Source organism: Ziziphus jujuba, chromosome 2, assembly GCF_031755915.1.
Source record: "Ziziphus jujuba cultivar Dongzao chromosome 2, ASM3175591v1".
Taxonomy (NCBI): domain Eukaryota; kingdom Viridiplantae; phylum Streptophyta; class Magnoliopsida; order Rosales; family Rhamnaceae; genus Ziziphus; species Ziziphus jujuba.
Genome location: NC_083380.1, coordinates 32,142,370 through 32,162,188, shown reverse-complemented (window position 1 = coordinate 32,162,188; position 19,819 = coordinate 32,142,370). Strand labels below are relative to the sequence as shown.

Sequence of the window (19,819 nt, the reverse complement as noted above, 5' to 3'; positions counted from 1 at the left end):
TTTATATTTATTTAACTTTTTGATAAATAAATGTAATTAAATATCAAAATCAACAAAGTAATACAATGTTATTTTGCTACATCATTTGGTAAATTTTTTTTATGCCTAATGGCATTATTAATTAAAAATGTATGAAGATAGTTAATAATCATTATTTTTTCCTTTCAAAAGGGAAAAAAAATAAATAAAATTTGTATTTTAATAAGGGAATATTGTAATTAATCTTCAAAAAAATAGAAATAAACAAATTGCTTTTAGGCAAAAAAGAAAAAAAAAATTATTCATTTATTGTCAATAGGCGTGTTCTGAGCTCTGACTTCGCTTTGGTAGTTTTCCCTGATTCGAAGTCTATGACTCTGTTTACAACAAGAAGCTCAGGTTCCCAAAATATGAAAGTACAGCTTTCAAAGCCCAAAAATCTAGTTCTCGTACTTTCTTTCACTTAAATTAATAGATGTTTTCCACTAAAGCTGCCAAGCCATTCTCTTCTTTCCCTCGAAACTCTCTCTGAAGCAGAGCATCCAAACATGGCGTTGAACGCTCTTGAAGGTTTGGGTTTAGCCAAGCCCATAACCACTATGATTACGATGATGATGCAGAAGAAACCTGTGGTTCTATGCCACTATCAATGCCCAGACGGAGCTTTTGCAGCTTTAGCAGCTCACCTCTTCTTCTCTGCTGCTTGTCTTCTGGTGATGTTCTTCCCCAACACCGTCTACAACCCCATCGCTTCCAATCAGCTCCCTCTAGCTGTAATCAACGATATTCTAAACTTCGTGGATCCATCTGGGTTTGTTCAGGAAATCTCTTCCAAGGTCAGCAAATGGTGGTTTTGGATCATCACTAGACCACAATGGAGAGTCTTTGCGGTGAGAGTTCTTGTTCAGTTGGTGAGAATGTGGAGAGGGTTATTGATATCCGAAGGAATGGAGCTACTATTGCTTTTGATTATTTCAAGGAAAGAGCTGGTAGTGGTCTAAGAGATTTGAATGTTGATTCGATGTGGGTTTGAACTTTGAATCCATCCTTGTTCAAGCAGGTAATTTGTTTTTTAAGGGTTGATTTTTTTATTTTTTATTTTTATTTTTTGTTGAAGCTATAAAGCTAAAAGTTTCACTCTCTTTATTTGGGTGTATAAGGTTTTTGCAGTTGCTTTGTTTGAATTTGGAGGATGTAATTAGTCAGGGATTGGCCAGCTTATCCTAAAGGCAGGAAATGATTCTTTCGGTCAATCATATGAGATTGCTCTTGTAAGTGGCGCATTTGGACATTGCCTGGTATAGTCAATGTATCCTTCTCTCTCTCCAAACATGGTTCAATGTAGCATTTTTATATATGTTCTTGTACTTACTTGCTTCAGAGTGTGGAAGTGTTTTATTAGGCACAAGTGAATTGATGACTGAATTCTCAATGTACAGTCATATCAAGTTTATACATATGTTTATGTTAGACTTGTCCTTCTATGGGTAGGCTGTGAATGCTGATTCTGTACCGGAGTTTAGGAGTTAACTTGAACATCAGTTAGCCAACAAAAGCCATAAGCTAAAGTTGAGGTATGCAGCTTTTTACCTACAATACAAATATGATTGTCAATGTATTTCTAACGTATTTTTCTTTTTCTTTTTAACATTCATTGATCAGATTGTTCTGTTTTTTATGTTATTGGTTGACTGCAATTTATCCCTAGAAAATAAGTAGGCTTGGAGTGTACATTAGTTTCAATCTAGTATAAAGTTGTTATTTTGCTAGCTACACAAATAGTTGTTGACTTGTTGTGGGCCTGAAGCAACTCAAGGACTTAAATGACATAGATGAGTACAAAAGCTTCACATCTTTCATTGGAGAAATTTCTTTTCTTGAAAAATTCCTGTTCTTTTCTCCTTTGAATGCATTGATTATTGGCTCGCCACATTTAAGCATTTACATGCCATTTTCTTGTAGTTATAATTCCTATGGGAAAGCAATGTTGAGGACTAAAACTAGTAAGCGTGGCATTAATTGCTTAGAGCTATTCTTTCTAGAGTTATGATGTGGTAGACTGTTCTTTTCTCTAGTAATATATATTCATGCAACGGAGAAATCATACCTCAGTTCTTTCTGATAAATTGGATAAGCCCCCTTGTCAGGGTAAATTACAGTCAGTCACTTGGACATTGGAGATCACTTCAACTCTATAATGATGTGGTTCAGATAATACACCTAATCTTTTCCTTGGTCAAGGATTTAATGCCAATACTTCGGTAGATTTGTGTGCCGACTTTCTTTTGATTATCTTTGAAGTGTCACAACTAAAAATGCCTCTAGTAACTATAAATGCCTCTAGTGTTACAACTAAAGGACTGTAGGGGTTTAGAATAATATAAGAATAGCTGCCAACCAAAGAAGTCTTATGTACAAGCCATTAAAAGAGGTGAATTGAATAGCTCTTATGAAAGCTCCAATTTTTAACTATTACATTGTCAGAACCTCCCATGGAGAAGAATTGTAGCATAGTCTCACCATTAAAGGGTACAGAAGAATTCTAGCATAGGCTCACCATTCAAGGATACAGGACACGCTTCCATCTTACAAAACAGAGTTCAAAGGAGCAGTGGCTGACCTGGTGAAGATCCAGATGGTGATCATTGAGGATTTATTCATGGGTCATCCATGAGGCCCATGACCATTTTTTATGATGCCTAATGGCACTTGTTTGTTATTGAATTGTAGTTAATTGACCAAAACAAATTGCTGGGGAAGCTTTGCAGTTTGTCTTGGTCATTTCCTATTCTGAGTGTCTTTTTTTTTTTTTTTTTTTGGATACTTTGTTTTGTATCTATTTAAGTGGCTTGCATATGCAGAGTTAGGTCCACTTTCTAATGGCTTTTGCATTTCAAATTAATTGTAAAGATACCTTAGTCTGAAACCAGAATGGCCACTAACAACAATGTTAGACTAGAGGGTTGATATAGAGAGGGATGAAAAAAGATAATGCAAAGGCTAATTAATTGTGGGATAGCTATGCTTTAATAACAATGATGATGAATTATAAATAATATGTGCGAAAATTGAATGGAAATTTTGTAACACCCCGTCCCAAAGTACAATGAAAATTTTTCAACTTTGACCGAGGTTGACCGTTGACGAAGGGGTCAAAAGTTGACTTTTTAACTCTGATGGAATTCTAGATTGACTGAGGTACCGTTACGAAGTACACGTTGGCACGAGTTCATAGACTAGTAGCACGTCGAAAACGGAGCTACGGTTTGAAAGTTATGAGCAAAACAAGTTGAGGTCCAAACTGTCCAAGGGATGCCGGAGTTGACTTTTTTATTCATGCAAAGTTGAGCTTTGACTCATGCATGGTTGTAAACTACTCGTCGACACTAGTCCATAGACTAGCGGCACGTCCGATTTGGACATGTGGTTTGAAAGTTATGGACTTGTAGAGTTTTTCAAATATTGTATTATTTTAATATTATTTTTTAAACGTGTAACAATGTGCCACGTGTGACTTAATAAATGTGACCATGTGTCACCATGTTGAGATGCCACATGTCAACCATGCTTAATACCATATTATTTTATTATTGTTATTTTATATAATAATATTATTTTGTTATTATTTAATTATTTCTTTTATTTTCTTTTTATTTTCTTTTTCTTTCTTTTTCTTTTCTTTTTCTCTTTTTTTTCTTTTCCCCCACGTGGGAAAAAAGGGCCACGGGCCCCTTCCCCTTCTTCTTCTTCTTCTTTATTTCCTTCTTTCTTCCTTCCCACCAGCCATCTCTCTCTCTCTCCCGTGTTCATCTTTCTCCGGCCACCACAAGCCACACGCACCGGCCACCGTCCAAGACCACATGCCAGTGAGCTCACTAGCCAAATTTGGCGGCCGGCCAACCGGCGACGTGCCCAGATCGGGCTGGTGAAGTCGACGGGGGCGGGTTGAATTTTTCCGGCGATTCTTGCCGTTTCTGGCCAGCCCAGTCCAAATTGCCACCCCTTTCCCCCTATTTTAGGTCCTTTGAGTTCAATTATGGTCTCCAATTGTTTAAATTCGAAGCGGTTTGCGAGATATGAGGAGTTGAATTTCGACCGGTGCTTCACGGTGTAAATTCCGGCCACCGCCGGTCAAAATGGGTCCGACGAAGGTTGGTTTCACGTTCCTCATCTCGTAAGCTTTCCATAGACATATAATTTATCAATTTTGGTTAACATTTGTGTTAGATCCCCCCGGGTACTGGGTATTATTTATCCGAATAAAATATTAATTTATTTGAGATGTGTAATGTTGTTGTTCTAGGAGCACGGGTGAGTCGTGGAATTGATCCCATAGAGGATCTTAGGTTAAGTGCGTGCTCCAGGTGAGTGACCCACCTTTAAAAATATTTTGGGGTAATTAATTATATTTATTTGGTGTTTAATTGATATTTGAAATTATGCTCATGTGGTGCAATTTAATTATAATTGTGGAAAATTATTATTTTATAAGTACGTATATGTTGTTGGTGCTGAACGGAATTTTGGGTTATTAAGAAATTCCCGACTATTATTATTATTGTGATTTAATTGTATTTATTACACATGAGCAAGGTATTTTCATAAATTAATTTGTGTCTGGATTTTTATATTATTTTGTGGGCATAATTGGTTTAAATATTTTAGGGAAATTATTTGTTTAAATTGGTGGTTTAAATTTTATAATTATGCCCGTGGAATATTATTTGTTGGACCTTGTGTCACGAGAAAAATTATTTTTATTTTGTTAATGATGGTTTCGTACCAGGTATGTTAAAGGAAAATATGTAGGATGGTAAATTTGAAAACTGGTATATTTCCCACGGTGATTTTGGAAAATCGGTACGGTTATAATTAATTTAGTAATTATTTTAGATGCACTCATACAGTATTGGTGTTTCGGTATATATGTGGTTAGCGCGCAGTTATTATGTTTCCCGTGGGTTGCCATTGGACCGAGGGCAGACAAGTTTTATAGTGCACATAGCCGCCCCCCTCCTTGGCTGGGATGACGGTTTTAGCAGCGGTACTGTCGGGACGCCGAAGTGCCGTATGCAAGTTTCTCTCTTTAATCTCCCGCTAGTCGGTGCTTGGGACGCTGGGTATCAGAGGGCATCACTGGTATATGGTGTGGTGCGTCAAGTATAAATTTTCGGATAGAAATTTCAAACCCCAAAGTGTTCAAAAATTATTTATTATAAATTATTACATTTTATTTATATTTGGGGTATTTATCTATTATTTATTAAATTAATTGATCCCTTGGTTTTCGGAAAATATGAATGTCGGGTTTTGAGAAAATATTTTAAAAGGGGAACATTTCCAATAGAGTGAATAGTGAGGGTTTTGAGAGAAAATATTACTTCAATTGTTATTATTATTTATTTATTTAATTGTTGATATTAATTAAATTCCTTTATTTGTTATATTATTAATATTAAAGGTGTTCAGTAGATAGGGTCACTCACTAAGATGATTAGCATCTCATATTTTTAAATTCTGTTCCCCTAAGTCCAGGTTGGGAGACGTTGATCGTCCAAGGCGAACTCGACGTCTCAGTTCATTGCCGAAAGTCCAAGAAGTATTTCCTCCCTTTTTCCTCTTCATCTTGTATTACTTCTTTATCTGTCATCGTATTAATTTCATATTTATTTGTATAATGCTCTGTATACTGTATTGGACGTATTTTATTAAATACTGCATTGTTTCCCTGTTATTCACTTGGAGCACTGAAAATTTGTGGAATTATATTGTAGTAATGTGGGAGGAATAAGGGGAGGAATATAGAAGTGTGTTTTCAGTGCAGGAATTTGTGGTAAGTCCAACCTTTAGGGGAGGTTCTGCCGGATTTTCCATTGGAGGGTCTGGTAGGGTTTCCCTGGGATCAGGGCTTGTCTAGGGTTCCGGTGAGAAATTTTGGACAGGTCCTGACAAATTTAGTAGAGGAGCACTATGATATGCAATTTCCTTTGTTAATTTATTTCTCTTTGTATGGTTTCGAGAATCAACCAACTGACAAATTGGTGCCCCAGGTGACTGACTCATAGCTCCCCTCTCGCCGATATGTGGACGAATCCTCTTCAAAAATTCTTGGCATTTTACTTTTTGTTGGGCTTTGGTTTTCTGCGGTTGGAGTAGAGACAGAAAGAGGAAGAACGTGAATGCCACAAAAATGGTGTGCAAAGTAAACTAAGTTGGAGAGATTCCAAAAATATTCAAAAGTCATTGTTAGTGAATAAGCTATAAATTGTGAGGTTTGATATTTATATTTGACACTCAATTACAAATTGAAGTAATTATATAGTTCTATTTATAAAGTCTATAAAAGTTATTGGACAATACACTAGTAATACAAAAACTTTACAAACAAAAAGGGAAAAAAAGTAAAAAAAAAAAAAAAAAAGGAAGAAAAAGAAAAAATAAAAGAGACCGAATATCATACAAGGATCTTTCTCATGTTTTAGGTCTAACACTAGAAATACACAATAACGTACAAATTTTGTTTTCTTTTTTGAAAATCAGAAGAAAGTAATGACAGAGACCCAATTGGAATACACTCATTGATGCCCTTTGTCGCTGCTTTTTCACTTATAATAATTAGTCTCTGCCAGTGAAAGAGGTCTTTTTCTCAAAAAGCTATATATATATATATTAGAACTTTCTACTTACTTTCCAATTAGGAATGAGCTAGGAAGAAGGGTACCTGAGGTTCCCACATAAAAAATTTTCTGGGGGAATGAGCTACGAAAGTGGCGTAACATTCGCTTACAGAGGCAGTCAACGTACGGAAATGTTTGTGTCAATATTTAACATAAAATTCCCTTACAGTCAGACTTGGTACATATATGTGGATGATATAAACAAGAAGAAGAGGAAGATAGAGAAATTGTTTATGATAATTAAGATCCCCTAATTCATATTCTTCAATCCCTCCCCCCAACATATGGAGATTGGAAGACCCTCTTCTTCACCATTGATAGGCCTAGGCAGCTTCATCTTTCTTATTTTGATGGTTTTCCATTTTCAAACTAGCTATGTAAAACATCATGATCACCATCTTTTCCTTACATCTTCAATTGGAAATATACCAAATATAATCTACCCTTTTTGGCCCCAAACCGGTCCACCAAATTGGAAATATACCAAATATTTTTTTTTCTTTCTTTTTCCTTTTTCCCCCATGTGGGAAGAAAGATTTCTTTCTTATCCTTTCTTCTTCTTCCTCTCTTCCCTTCATCGTCTTCCCCCCTCTCTTTCTCGGCCTAAACACACAAACACACAATACATAGACCATTTTCAGATCATATCTCAAATATACACACACATCGGCCGAGATCCTGACAACCGACAACAAGCCGCCGATTTCTCCATCTTTTTTCCATTGTTTCCACCCAAAAGCGAAACTCCAACCGACACCTGGCGATTCAGGCGATATGCGTCGACTCCGATGACATTCCTCTGGCAACCATGACAGAAACTTTTTCCCCTCCCTTTTGGTGTCGGCAGTGGACGACAACCGATAATATCGACGAATTCTCGGTCATCTCGGTGACATTTGTTTTCCTGATTACGATAACTACACAATGCGACTGGCTGATGTCAATATTAACAAGGCTAATTGCTCCACCGTACCACTTTACCCCTTGGCCGCGTATAACTTCACTGACAAATCTCCATATTTAGGATCATTTTTGAATTATAGCAGAATGACTATGAATAACATCTCACTTTTAGAGGCTATAATATTCATCAAGTGTGAAAATCCAGTTGAGTTTCCTCTTTATGTACTCACTGATCCATGCATTAATAGTAGCGGTGCTGCTCGTACTACCTTATCCAAAGAGGAATACTACTCTTATGTGAAGGTTGGTGGAACAAATACATCGGAGTTAAAGGATTCTTGCTGTATAAAGCTGATGGTTATGATCACATCACGACTGTAGAGAATTTGGGAAAACAGCAGCACCGACATTTCCTACAGAGACATACAAAATCAACTTGTATACGACTTTGAGCTTTCATGGTTTCCAAGTTTTGCTAAAAAAGGTAGATGGCTTTGCTATGATAAAGTATAGAAAACAAACTTAGGCTTTGAAGGTTTGCATTTGGCAGGAAGGAAAGATAAAGAAAAGCTGAGAAAATGAAACAAAAAACCAAAGAGTTCTTTTCAATTGAAAAATGACAAAAAGATTACATAAAACGAAAAGAGGTTTTGAGCCAATTAATATCGCTCACTACAGTTTTAACTAACGAACCCAACTTGAAAGAATTACTACCAGTCTTCGTTATACACGTGGAAAAATTAAAATAGCTTAATAATAGCTAACTAACAGAGTAAATGAAAAACATGTGCAACTAAAAAGCAAGCACGTGACTATGCTAAAACAGACTCTAACATTCCCCATTAGATGTAACCTCTTCTTCTAGCCTTAGAAACTTCAAGTGTTTTGCTACAAAGAAAAAATGTTGCTCTTAATATTTTCCACATGCAATTTGCCTCGCAGTAGCTGAAAACGAAGAGGACCAAAAGGTTTAGTGAAGATATAGGCTACTTGGTCAAGTGTTGAAACATAACGCACCACCACTAAGCTTTTCTAGATGACTTTATCCCTGAAAAAATGAAGATCAATCTTAATGTGCTTCACTCTTTGATGTAAAACTGGATTGACAGTGATAAGTGAGATTTTTACTCACTTATTTAGCCCGTAATGCTTGATTAATGGCTTAAAAAACTCAAGCTTTATTTTATTTCTAATGCTTTTTGTTGAAAATCTTGAAGGAAAGCTTTAGATTGGAGATAATGGCATATTATTGAGGAAAATGACAAGTTTGGAGCAATTTTGGCAAAAGATGGAAAGGCTCCACGCCAAAATAGCATGTACCCTTGCTCCACGCCATGGTTCATGCCAAAATGGAGTGAACCCATGCTCCACTCCATCCTCCATGCCAAGCTCCAAGCTAGAAGATATCCTTCCACACCAAGTCATGCTCCACGCCACCATCCACCCCATGCTCCACACCAAAACCAGCCCACTTCACGCCAAGACCACCCTCCAATCCAAAACTCCCCTCCACACCATGGTTCACGCTTGAGTCCACGCTAACAGCAATCTTTCTTCACAGAGATAGTGGCGTGGAGCCACACCAAAATGGCGTGTACTTTTTAGCTCCACACCACATTTTTTTTTACTTGAAGCATTTTTTTAGGGATAAAAATTGGATGATGAGGTGTCAAAAAGGGAAGGTTTTTGATTAAAAAAAAAAAAAAAAACAAGGGTGGATCTTCAATCTTGGCTAGGGTTTAATGAAAGGAGCAGCCACCATTTTAGAAAGGAGGTGAAAAAAGGGAGGCATATTTACCAAGGAAGATTTTAGAGAGAGAAGAAGAAGAATTAGAGAGAGAAACCTTGGATTGAAGGAGATTGAAGCTGTTCAAGACATAACATCAAGATTCTTCAACTACTTAGTTTTTCCTCTCCATCTCCTTTTCTCTTATTTGTATTGGATTTATTTGAATATTTTCTTGAATATTATGTCTTCCTTTATGGGTTTTTCTTTGATTTTTGTTATGGTATTTACAAAGAACATGTGTAGCTAAATTTCTATCTAGGTTTTTGATGGAACCTCTACTTGGATGATATTTAATTAATGGGTTGAATTTTATTTTGCTTTTTATCCAATTTGCTTGTATGAATCTTGTATTTATTATTCAATATACTTTTGCATTTGGGAATTTTCTTGGGTATTGGGTAGATTCATTATTTTATACTTGGGAAGGTTAATTTGGTGAATTGGTCACTAGATTGACACAACCTAGGCCCTAGTTAATATTGGAAAATTTAACTAGGATTTGGGTAGCTACAAAAGAGAGGGTTCAAGGCATGAGGACTTAGGAATTTTAGGAACAAATTTCTAATTTTTATTAAGGACTCATAGATTCTAATTTTACTTTAGAAAAAGGGATTAGATTAAATTTGAATTTCTCTAGGCTAGAAATTGGGTAAAATTTGGTATTTTGTCAACCTAATGAGTTAAATATAGGAAGGGTAGAAGGTACATCAACATCCTAGGCTTTTAGTTCATTATAATTCCATTTTAAGTTGTTGAATTGTGTGTTTGTGACTTAATTCATTGTTTGATTTCTTACTTTGCTTTTAATTTCAATTTTCTCATATAAATTGGGTGCCTAGATAAAAACAATTAGTCAAAATTTTGGTAATTAGTTATTATTAAAACCAATCCTCGTGGGAACGATATTCTCTCATCACTCTATTACTTGATACGATTTGTATACTTGCGAAATCATCGTATATCAACCATCAAGTTTTTGGAGCTAAAGCAGCAACTCCTGTATTATCACTCTAAACTATAGGACAATCAAGATGATGATCAAGTTCTTTTATTAAATTCTGGAGCCAACAAATTCCTAAGGTTATATGTGCTAGAGCACGATACTCTACCTTTGTGCTAGACCTTGCAATCACTTGCTGTTTCCTTGAGCCCATGATACCAAATTTGAGCCAAAATAAATGCAATATCCATTTATTGATCTTCGATCATCTACATTTCCTGCCCAATCTGAGACTACAAACCCTTGAACTTGAAGAACATAATTAGCAACAAGCTTTGAACCATAGGATAAAGTTCCTTTGAGATATCTAAGTACATGTTTGCAAGCTTCCCAGTGCTGAGTTGTAAGAGCTATTAGAAACTGACCGAGAGAGCTTACTGTGAAGGATATATTAGGCCGAGTAAGTGAGAGATATTGTAAAGCACCAACAATTCTTCGATAGGCTGCAGGATCATGGAAAGGATCTCCAACATATTTAGAAAGCGTTGTACTTGAGCACATAGGAGTTGAGATTGGTCTTTGACCATCTAAGTTTGACTTCTTTAACAAATTGGTTATGTACTTAGCTTGACTTAAGAACATTGAAGAATCAGTTTTAGTAACTTCAATTCCTAAAAAATAGTGCAAAGCTTCTAAATCCTTTAGTGAGAAGATATCATGTAACTGGTTGATCAGCTGAGTAACAAAAATTGAATTATTTCCAATGATGAGAATATCATCAACATAAACAAGAAGAAGAACATAAGCTTAAGGTGTCTTTAGAATGAACAAAGAAGAATCTGAGACTGAATTCTTAAAACCAAAATGTAGGAGAACTGTTCTTAATTTCTCAAACCACGCTCGAGGAGCCTGCTTAAGTCCATATAGAGCTTTGGTAAGCTTGCAAACATAATTGAGTTTCTGCAAATCTTCAAACCTTTGAGGTCGCTCCATAAAAGCAGCTTCAGTTAAGTCACCATTAAGGAAGGCATTGTTGAAATCAAATTGCCTTACTTCCCAATGATTTGACAATGCTAAAGACAAAACAATATGAATGGTACCTAGTTTAATCATAGGACTAAAAGTTTCTATATAATCTATCCCAGGAGTTTGATGAAAACCTTTTGATACAATTCTAACTTTAGGTCTCTCAACGGTGCCATCAGCTTTATACTTAGTTCGAAAGACCCATTTATATCCAACCAAATGCATGCTAAGATCATAAGGCACCAATGTCCAAGTGTTATTTTGAAAAAGAGCATTACACTCTTGAGTCATTGCTTGTTTCCAAGTAGGATCAGCTAGAGCCTATTTAACATTTGAGGGTTCTTGTATGGAAGCAAAAGAAACTGAAGGCAGAGGATATTTAGTAGAGAGAAAACTTTTAGGTTTGAGAGACCCAGTTTTAAATCTAGTAATCATGGGATGAACATAAGAGGTTGATAAAAAAAAAAAGAATTAGGAAGCAAAGGACCGAAAGAAGTAGAAGGTAAAACAACAACTGATTGAACAGGAGAAGAATGAGGATGCAAAGAAGGAGATGTTGGAATGGATTGAGAATTTTTTATGAGTGGTAAACTATAAGGTGGAGAAATAGAAGGTCGATGATAAATGAAGAGAGAAGCATAAGGAGTATCAATAGTATTGGAAAATGACGTAGAAGAAAAAGATAATATTGAAATAAAATTTGGATCTATAGATATAAATTCTACCAATATGGTGAAGGCATCGATACCCTTTATGGTCAGGATTATAGCCCAGAAAAACACATTTTTGGGTATGATATTCAAACTTATGAGCATTATAGGGTCTAATGAAAGGATAACAGGTGCAGCCAAAAACTTTCATGAAGTTAAAATCTGGTTGTTCCTTGAACAAAAGTTGGAAAGGTATTTGATTGTGCAAAGCTTGGGTAGGAAGCCGATTAATAAGATAAATTGAGCACCTAAAAGCATCCCACCATAGTTTTAAAGGCATATGTGCCTCAACTAATAAATTTAGACCTACTTCAACAATGTGTCTTTGTTTTCGTTCAACTCTTCCGTTTTATGAATGTAAATAAGGACAAGAGTGATGAAAAAGTATGCCTTGAGAAGTGAGGTAACGTAAAAAGGTTCTAAACTCTCCCCCCCCAATCTGATTGAATAGATTTAATTTTATGACCAAAAAGCAACTCAACCATTTTCTGAAACTTAAGGAAAATGGGAAGAACTTTAGATTTAAGTTTCAAGGGATAAATCCAAACATATCTAGAAAAGTCATCAAGAAACTGAATATAGTATCTAAAGCCTTCTGAGGAAACTACAAGTGAAGGTCCCCATAAGTCTGTGTATTAATTCCAATGGAACAGAAGCTCAAGAAGATGAACTGGGAAAAGAGATTAAGTGTTGTTTACCAAGTTGGCAGGCATCACAAAAATGAAGAGGAATTGAATTTGATTTAAGATTGCATAAAGTGAAAACTTTAGTAAGAACATTAGAGGAAGGATGACCAAGTCTTTTGTGTAGTATATTAACATCTACTGTGTTTGTAGCAACAAGAGACAATGAGTTAGATAACAAAGAAGAAAAATTGCTAACTGGTGTGCCTTTATTATTATTATTTACAGAAAAAGTAGGTACAGTAGCTGAAATGCAAGAACTAGAAGAACAAACATTGTTATCATGATTCAAACATGAATCTAAACTAGAACATTTACAAGTGGAAACTGAAATATAAGGGGAAACTAAAGTAGAGATACAAGAAGAAAACACAGGAACACTAGAATTCGACTTATACTAACTAAATGATCATTAGTTAGAGAAAAAGGAGGCTATAACAAAGAATTATGGCTGGAACAAAAACTTGGTGTATTGGCTGAGTTAAGACCAGTGGCTAAGAAACTTGGTGTATTGGCAGTTGAGACCAGTGGCTAAAATGATGTTGTGCTTGGAAGCTAGAGATGAAAGAAGTAACAGCTTATAAAGCCCTCATTTTCTTACTCCTTTAAGAATTGGCTTCCCTTGATGATCCTTTAGCATGCAATGAAATGAATAAAATTCCAGACATATTATTGTCATGAGTCAATTTTGAAATACTAAGTAAGTTTTTAGCAATGTAAGGCACAACTAACACGTGCAACAATTTGATATTAGAATGATAGGTGGGAATAAGACTATTACCAATATGTGTGCTCCACTGCCAACCATTAGTTTATTGGGCCCCTTGTATTCAACTTGATTAAGTAAAGAGGTGCCATCAGCTACAACATGATCTGTTGCTCCACTGTCAAGATACCATGAAGAATCAGCAAGATTCATTGGATTGGCCACTTGACAAGCCCCAACAAACTTTCAGAAAGAGTGACAATAGGTGAGATTGTATTATGTCCTCCTAAAGGTTGAGAAGTATCATTAGTGCAGACCAAGTGTCCTTAAATCTGAGAGTTTGAAAGTTGAGAGTAAGCAGGCAAATCCTTGTTATAACCAGAGGAAGCTACTGGTAAAGGAAGATGTTAAGTAGGGAAGGGAAAAGGTGAATTCTGAGATTGAACTTCAAACGGCTGATTGATAGCCTGCTGTGGTCTATGAAATTGAGAAGGAACAACCTACTAAGGAACAACCTGCTGAGGATTAATGTTGACTTCAAATGGCTGATTGATAGCTTGCTGTTGTCTATGAAATTGAAAAGGAACAAGCTGCCGAGTTTTAAACTGAAAATTTAAGTTATAACCAGAATTGATATTGGTATTTCCCACATATTGACTATCAAATCTCTTATAGCAGTAAGCAGCTAAATGACCATAAGTTTGACAAATTTGGCAAGTTGGCTTAGAATTTCTACCACCTCCTCTACCAAAAGTCCTACTTCTACCTCTTCCTTGACCAAGGATTTGTTGGACAGTATTAAAAACTTGACTTTCAAAGGTTGGCTCTTGAAAACCAACAACACGATATTGATTTACACTCTGAAAAGCTTGAAACTGGTTATGAAAACCACCATTATTATGAAATCCACCATAAGAAATATAGTCATTATCAGATCCACGATTAGCACCAAATTTGGTATCAACATAATTTTCGAGACCATACCAGAATCACAAGCAATGTGAGCAGCCTTATGAGACACTTCATAGTTAAGAGCAATATTTTCCTCCTCAAGTTGAGCTTTAAAGGATAAAAGATGATATTGAATTTCATCTAATGTGTACTGTTCTGGTCTAACTTGTAAAACAGTGGAGATTGGCTTAAAATCAGAACCTAATCCCCCAAAGATATACAACACTAAATCTCTTTCAGTAACAGTATCGCCAGCAGCTACTAGTTTATCAGCTAGAGTTTTCATTTTCAGTATATAAGCATCTATGGTAAGACCATGCTTCTTGGTACTTTGAATCAATTGTCTATAGTGCAAGATTCTAGTAGGAGATTGAGTAGCATACCTATTAGCAATAGCATTCCGGAGACTGAATAAGGTATCCTTTCCATTGAAATGCCCTAAAACTTATTTTTCAATTGTGCTTCACAGCCATCTAACAAGAAATTTATCCTGAATGTCCCAATCTTCTTTATTCAGTTGATTGAAACTAGTCGATGAGCTTGGTGAAATTGCTTCTGGCTGAGCGGAATCAGATCTCTGATCTTTCAAATAATCTACACAAGAAGGGAAACAGAAACTTAAGAAATCTATGACCTTTAATAACAGGTAAAATTTGTGATTTCTAAATAAAGAAATTAGAATCATCAAGCTTGATGATATTATTTAGAAAAGGAGAAATAGTTAAGATCGGATTGTGCAGTTCCGCCATGGAATAAGGCTCTGACACCATGACAAAGTTCAGAAAACAAACTTAGGCTCTGAAGGTTAGCGTTTGGTAAGAAGGAAAGATAAAGAAAAGCTGAGAAAATGAAACAAAAAACCAGAGAGTTCCTTTCAATTGAAAAATGACAAAATGATTACATAAAACGAAAAGAGGTTTTGAGCCAGTTAATATAGCTCATTACAGTTTTAACTAACTAACCCAACTTGAAAGAATTATTACCAGTCTTCTTATATTAAAATAGCTTAATAATAGCTAACTAACTGAGTAAATGAAAAACACGTGCAACTGAAAAGCAAGCACGTGACTATGCTAAAACAGCCTTTAACATGCTATGCCATGCGTTACAACAACACGTTCTATTGTAAGGATATTTAGAAGCCTGATTTTTTTTTTTTTAAATTATGGAATTAATATAGTTTCCACTACCTTTAAGATATACAATATAATCATGGTCTGGGGTTCTAGTCCACTGAGGGGGTAAGGGGTGCCTAGGGGCATAGCCAAAAAAGAAAAAAAAAAGAAAAAGAAAAAACCATATAATAATGGTTTGAGTTGACAGTGTTAATTTATGTTTCTTTACGGAATTGGCGGTGAGGATCCTCTCTCTAGTCTCAACATCCTAATATGCTATTACAATCCCATAAAGAAACAGTTTGCACAAATTTCTTGATAAATATGAAAAATCTGATTATTGATAGTTTATTTGTGAGAATTTCTATGATCATATATATCGGCTAATAACTCCTTTGGTATATATTTTCCTACAGTGTCTTTAGGGATTGGAGTCAAACTTGTAGTTGGGACTCCATTTGCAATTGCATTTCTTATATGCAAATGGCGAAGGCGGCATTTATCAATGTATAATATTATTGAAGAATTCTTACAAACTAACAATGATCTTATGCCTATAAGGTATTCATACTCCGAAATTAGAAAGATGATCAACGGTTTCATGGACAAACTAGGTGAAGGAGGTTATGGTTCTGTCTATAACGAAAGCTTCGAAGTAGACGTTTTGTAGCAATCAAGATGTTAGAGAAATCCAAGGCTAATGGGCAAGAATTCAACAATGAAGTTTTTACTGTTGGAAGCATTCACCATGTCAATGTCGTGTAACTTGTTGGTTTCTGTGCTAAGGGATCAAAATGTGCTCATGTATATGATTTTATGCCAAATGGATCTCTTGACAAATATCTTTTTCCTCAAGAAGGAATTAACTCCTTAGATTGCAAGACAATGTGTGAAATCTCATGTGAAGTGGCTTGTGGTATTAAATATCTTCATCGAGGATGCAAAATGCAAATCCTACATTTTGATATTAAGCCGTAAAATGTTCTTTTGGATGAGAATTTTCTTCCAAGGGTTTCTAATTTCAAGCTGGCAAGATTATCTCCCTTAGGCAATAGCATTGTCTCTCTTACCGTAGCAAGAGGAACCATAGGGTACATAGCTCTAGAGTTGCTTTACAAGAATATTGGTGCGGTTTCTATCAAAGCAGATGTTTATAGTTTCAGAATGCTATTGATGGAAATGGCTAGTAGAAGAAAGAATTTAAATGCTGGTGCAGATCATACAAGTCAAATTTACATTCCTTCATGGATTTATGATCAATTCAAAGAAGGAAACGACGTTGAAATGGATGGTGGAATAGAGGATGAATAAAAAATAAGAAAGAAGATTATTATAGTTGCATTGTGGTGTATACATATGAATCCAAATGATCGACCGATAATGAGCAGAGTCAAAGAGATGCTTGAAGGAGATGTTGAAAGCCTGCAAATGCCTCCAGAGCCTTATGTATGTCCACAAGAAAAGCCTATAAAGCCTGTAAAGCCTATAAATAATGAAGGGGTGAAATTAGATTCAAGAGACTCAACTACAACTTCATGTCATGACGGCTCCGAAGACATTAGTCAAATTATAGAATCAAGTTAAAGAGATAAAGTATAAGAATGGTAGGTTTGTTAATTTCACATTTACTAAAACAAATATATGCTTTTATTCCCTTACTTGTTTTAGAAACAAATTCTCATTTACGAGGCCATGAAACTTTGTATTAAATTCTGCAAGTGATGTGCTTTTAGAGTAAAGCCAAATTGAAAAGTTTTATAAGTTTAAATAGATTGTAGATGGAATGGATTTTTGAGCAACTGAATTATGCCTCGTTGAATAACAGTACTTCACTCAAATGCATATTGTTGAGAGAAAGGTTGTCTTAATCTCAATCTCTATAATTTTTTGGACACAGGACTAGAGTTAAGGCATGGGGTTAAACACCACTGTTGTGGCTGGTCATTTCAATTTGATGGGCGATGCAAAATCTGGATCGGAGATCCCGGTGAAGGAGATATATTCAATTGGGAATTACTATTCAGCCAAGGTACCATTAAACTCATAACTTTTCTTGTGGAGAATATTTCAGTTTAGTCTAAAACTTTATGTATTGATTCGAATGATGGTTTTAGTAGTCTTTAATTTGATTCAAATTGTGTTCTTTTCTTCTTAGGCCAGGAAGCCTCGTACAATCAAAAAACAAAGAGAAAAATGGACAAAGGAGGAGCATCAGAAGTTCCTTGAAGACTTGAACTTGTGTGGTCGTGGTTGGCATCAAATAGAAGGTATGCTTAGTGTATTTTAATCTATTTAGAAAATTTCCTCTTTCACAGGCCAGTGATAGGAAGTTACTTTATTTTCATGTAGAGCATGTAGAAACCAAAACTGCAGTTCAGATTCGAAGTCACGCTCAAAAGTTCTTTTCTAAGGTCGAATGCTTTATTTCAGAGCCTAATTTCTCTTTTGCTTGCATGTTTATTAGAACATTTGAAGTTGATATATTGATGTTGACATGGAATAAAAAATTAATTTTGGTGGCTGTGTTGTTGTCTACATAGCATGTCTTCCATACTCATGTGGTTTATCTTCATGGTTTTAGGTAATTCGAGGGTCAACTATGATACGAACCTAGGATGACCTACTCCTAAACCCGTATTATAAAAGCCCGGATCTAATTATGTTCAGGTTCTAATGGTCATCTTGACCCTTAACCAACCTATGATTAGAAACCTTAGTATATAATGAGGACGCCACAATAGATGATGGAAGGCCTATTGATTAGTCAAGGTAAAACACTCATTTACTAATGATGTTTTAGGTGTTCAAAAGAACAAAGAGAATTCAATCTCACAAATAATTTTCTGTATAAAATTCAAGCTTCATTTCTCATTGAAAATAAGCCTTTAAATAGGCTTTGAATGAACAAAATAAAACCCTAAAAGGATTAGGAAATTTCGGCTAACATAGAATCCAATTAGGATATTGCCTAATTTCACATCCTTTCCTAATCTAATTTGGATTAATTAATTCCCTTCTTTTGACGTAAGAATTAATTAATTTACAATGAAAATAATAAAATAATAACTTTCCTAAACTTATTTGTCCAGCAAATAAATAAATAAAAACCCAAAAAGTCAAACGAAAATTAGAAAATGAGTTGACTAGTTTGACAACTAAGCTGACTTATGTCTGATGTCTGAGCTAACTTATGTCTGTCTGATGTCCGAGCTCACTTATGTCTGTCCGAGCTAACTTATGTCTGCCTGATGTCCGAAGTCCGAAGTCCAAAGTCAGATGTCCGATGTATGGGTGTCCGATGTATCAACCTCCACCACTTGGATGCTTAAAACAGGTCTTTTATCTTTAGGTTTGGATAAGCCCTTTTGAGAATGAATTACTTCCTGGATAAAGGCAGCAAGGTTGTCCTTAAACCTCTTAGCTTAAGCCCTAGTGATCGGTTCGGTCTTCATCCATATCGGATCAGTACCCTAGTGAGTTGTCAATTGTGCAAGCTCGGGTGGATTTGCATCATTCCCCTCCTCTTGAAAAGGATTTTCCCTCAAATCAAAGTCATCACCCAGAGAAAAATGAGACAAATCGGCAACATTGGATGTAGCACTAACATTATACTCACCTGGTAAATCAAGTTTGTAAGCATTGTCATTTATCCGCTCTAAAACTTGAAAAGATCCATCGCCTCTCGGCATCAATTTTGATTTCCGCTGTTCAGGAAACCTTTCCTTCCTCAAGTGTAACCAAACCCAATCCCCAAGTTCAAAAACAACCTATTTTCTGCCTTGGTTAGCATTCCTTGCATATTGCTCGGTCCTCCTCTCAATATTTGCCTTAGTTTTTTCATGAATCTGCTTAACAAAATCAGCTTTTTGTTTCCCATCTAGATTAGCTTGTTCACTTAAAGGTAAACGTGTTAGATCTAATGGAGTCAAAGGATTAAAACCATAAACAATTTCAAAAGAGTAAATTTAGTTGTTGAATGCAAATACCTATTATGAGCAAATTCAACATGTGGCAAACTATCCTCCCAAGTTCTCAAATTTCGACTAATTAATGCTTTCAACAATGCAGACAAAGTTCTATTCACTATTTCGGTTTGGCCATCAGTTTGTGGATGACAAATAGTTGAAAATAAAAGGTTAGTACCTAACTTAGCCCACAAAATTTTCCAAAAATAACTTAAGAACTTAGTATCCCTATCCGAAACAATAGTCCTAAGCATTCCATGTAACCTCACAATTTCTCTGAAAAATAAATTAGCTACATTATATGCATCATTAGTTTTATTACATGCAATAAAATGTGCCATCTTAGAAAATCTATCTACAACAACAAAAATTGAA

The 19,819-nt window shown here is 35.5% G+C and overlaps 1 protein-coding gene across 1 annotated transcript; it reads left to right on the top strand.

Annotated features, from left to right (window-relative positions):
• Positions 1-16,157: 16,157 nt before the first annotated feature.
• LOC132800801 (rust resistance kinase Lr10-like) lies at positions 16,158-16,790 on the top strand. Its single transcript, XM_060815101.1, has 2 exons — positions 16,158-16,240; positions 16,490-16,790. The coding sequence occupies exons 1-2, from the start codon at positions 16,158-16,160 to the stop codon at positions 16,788-16,790; spliced, it is 384 nt and encodes a 127-aa protein (XP_060671084.1).
• Positions 16,791-19,819: the final 3,029 nt, after the last annotated feature.

What these genes read in the sequence shown, in the direction of transcription:
- LOC132800801 (XM_060815101.1), top strand. Translation starts at nt 16,158, where the DNA reads ATGTTAGAGAAATCCAAGGCTAATGGGCAAGAATTCAACAATGAAGTT. An exon ending in ATTCACCATGTCAATGTCGT is followed by an intron (nt 16,241 to 16,489) that starts GTAACTTGTTGG and finishes TTTTCTTCCAAG; the next exon opens with GGTTTCTAATTTCAAGCTGG.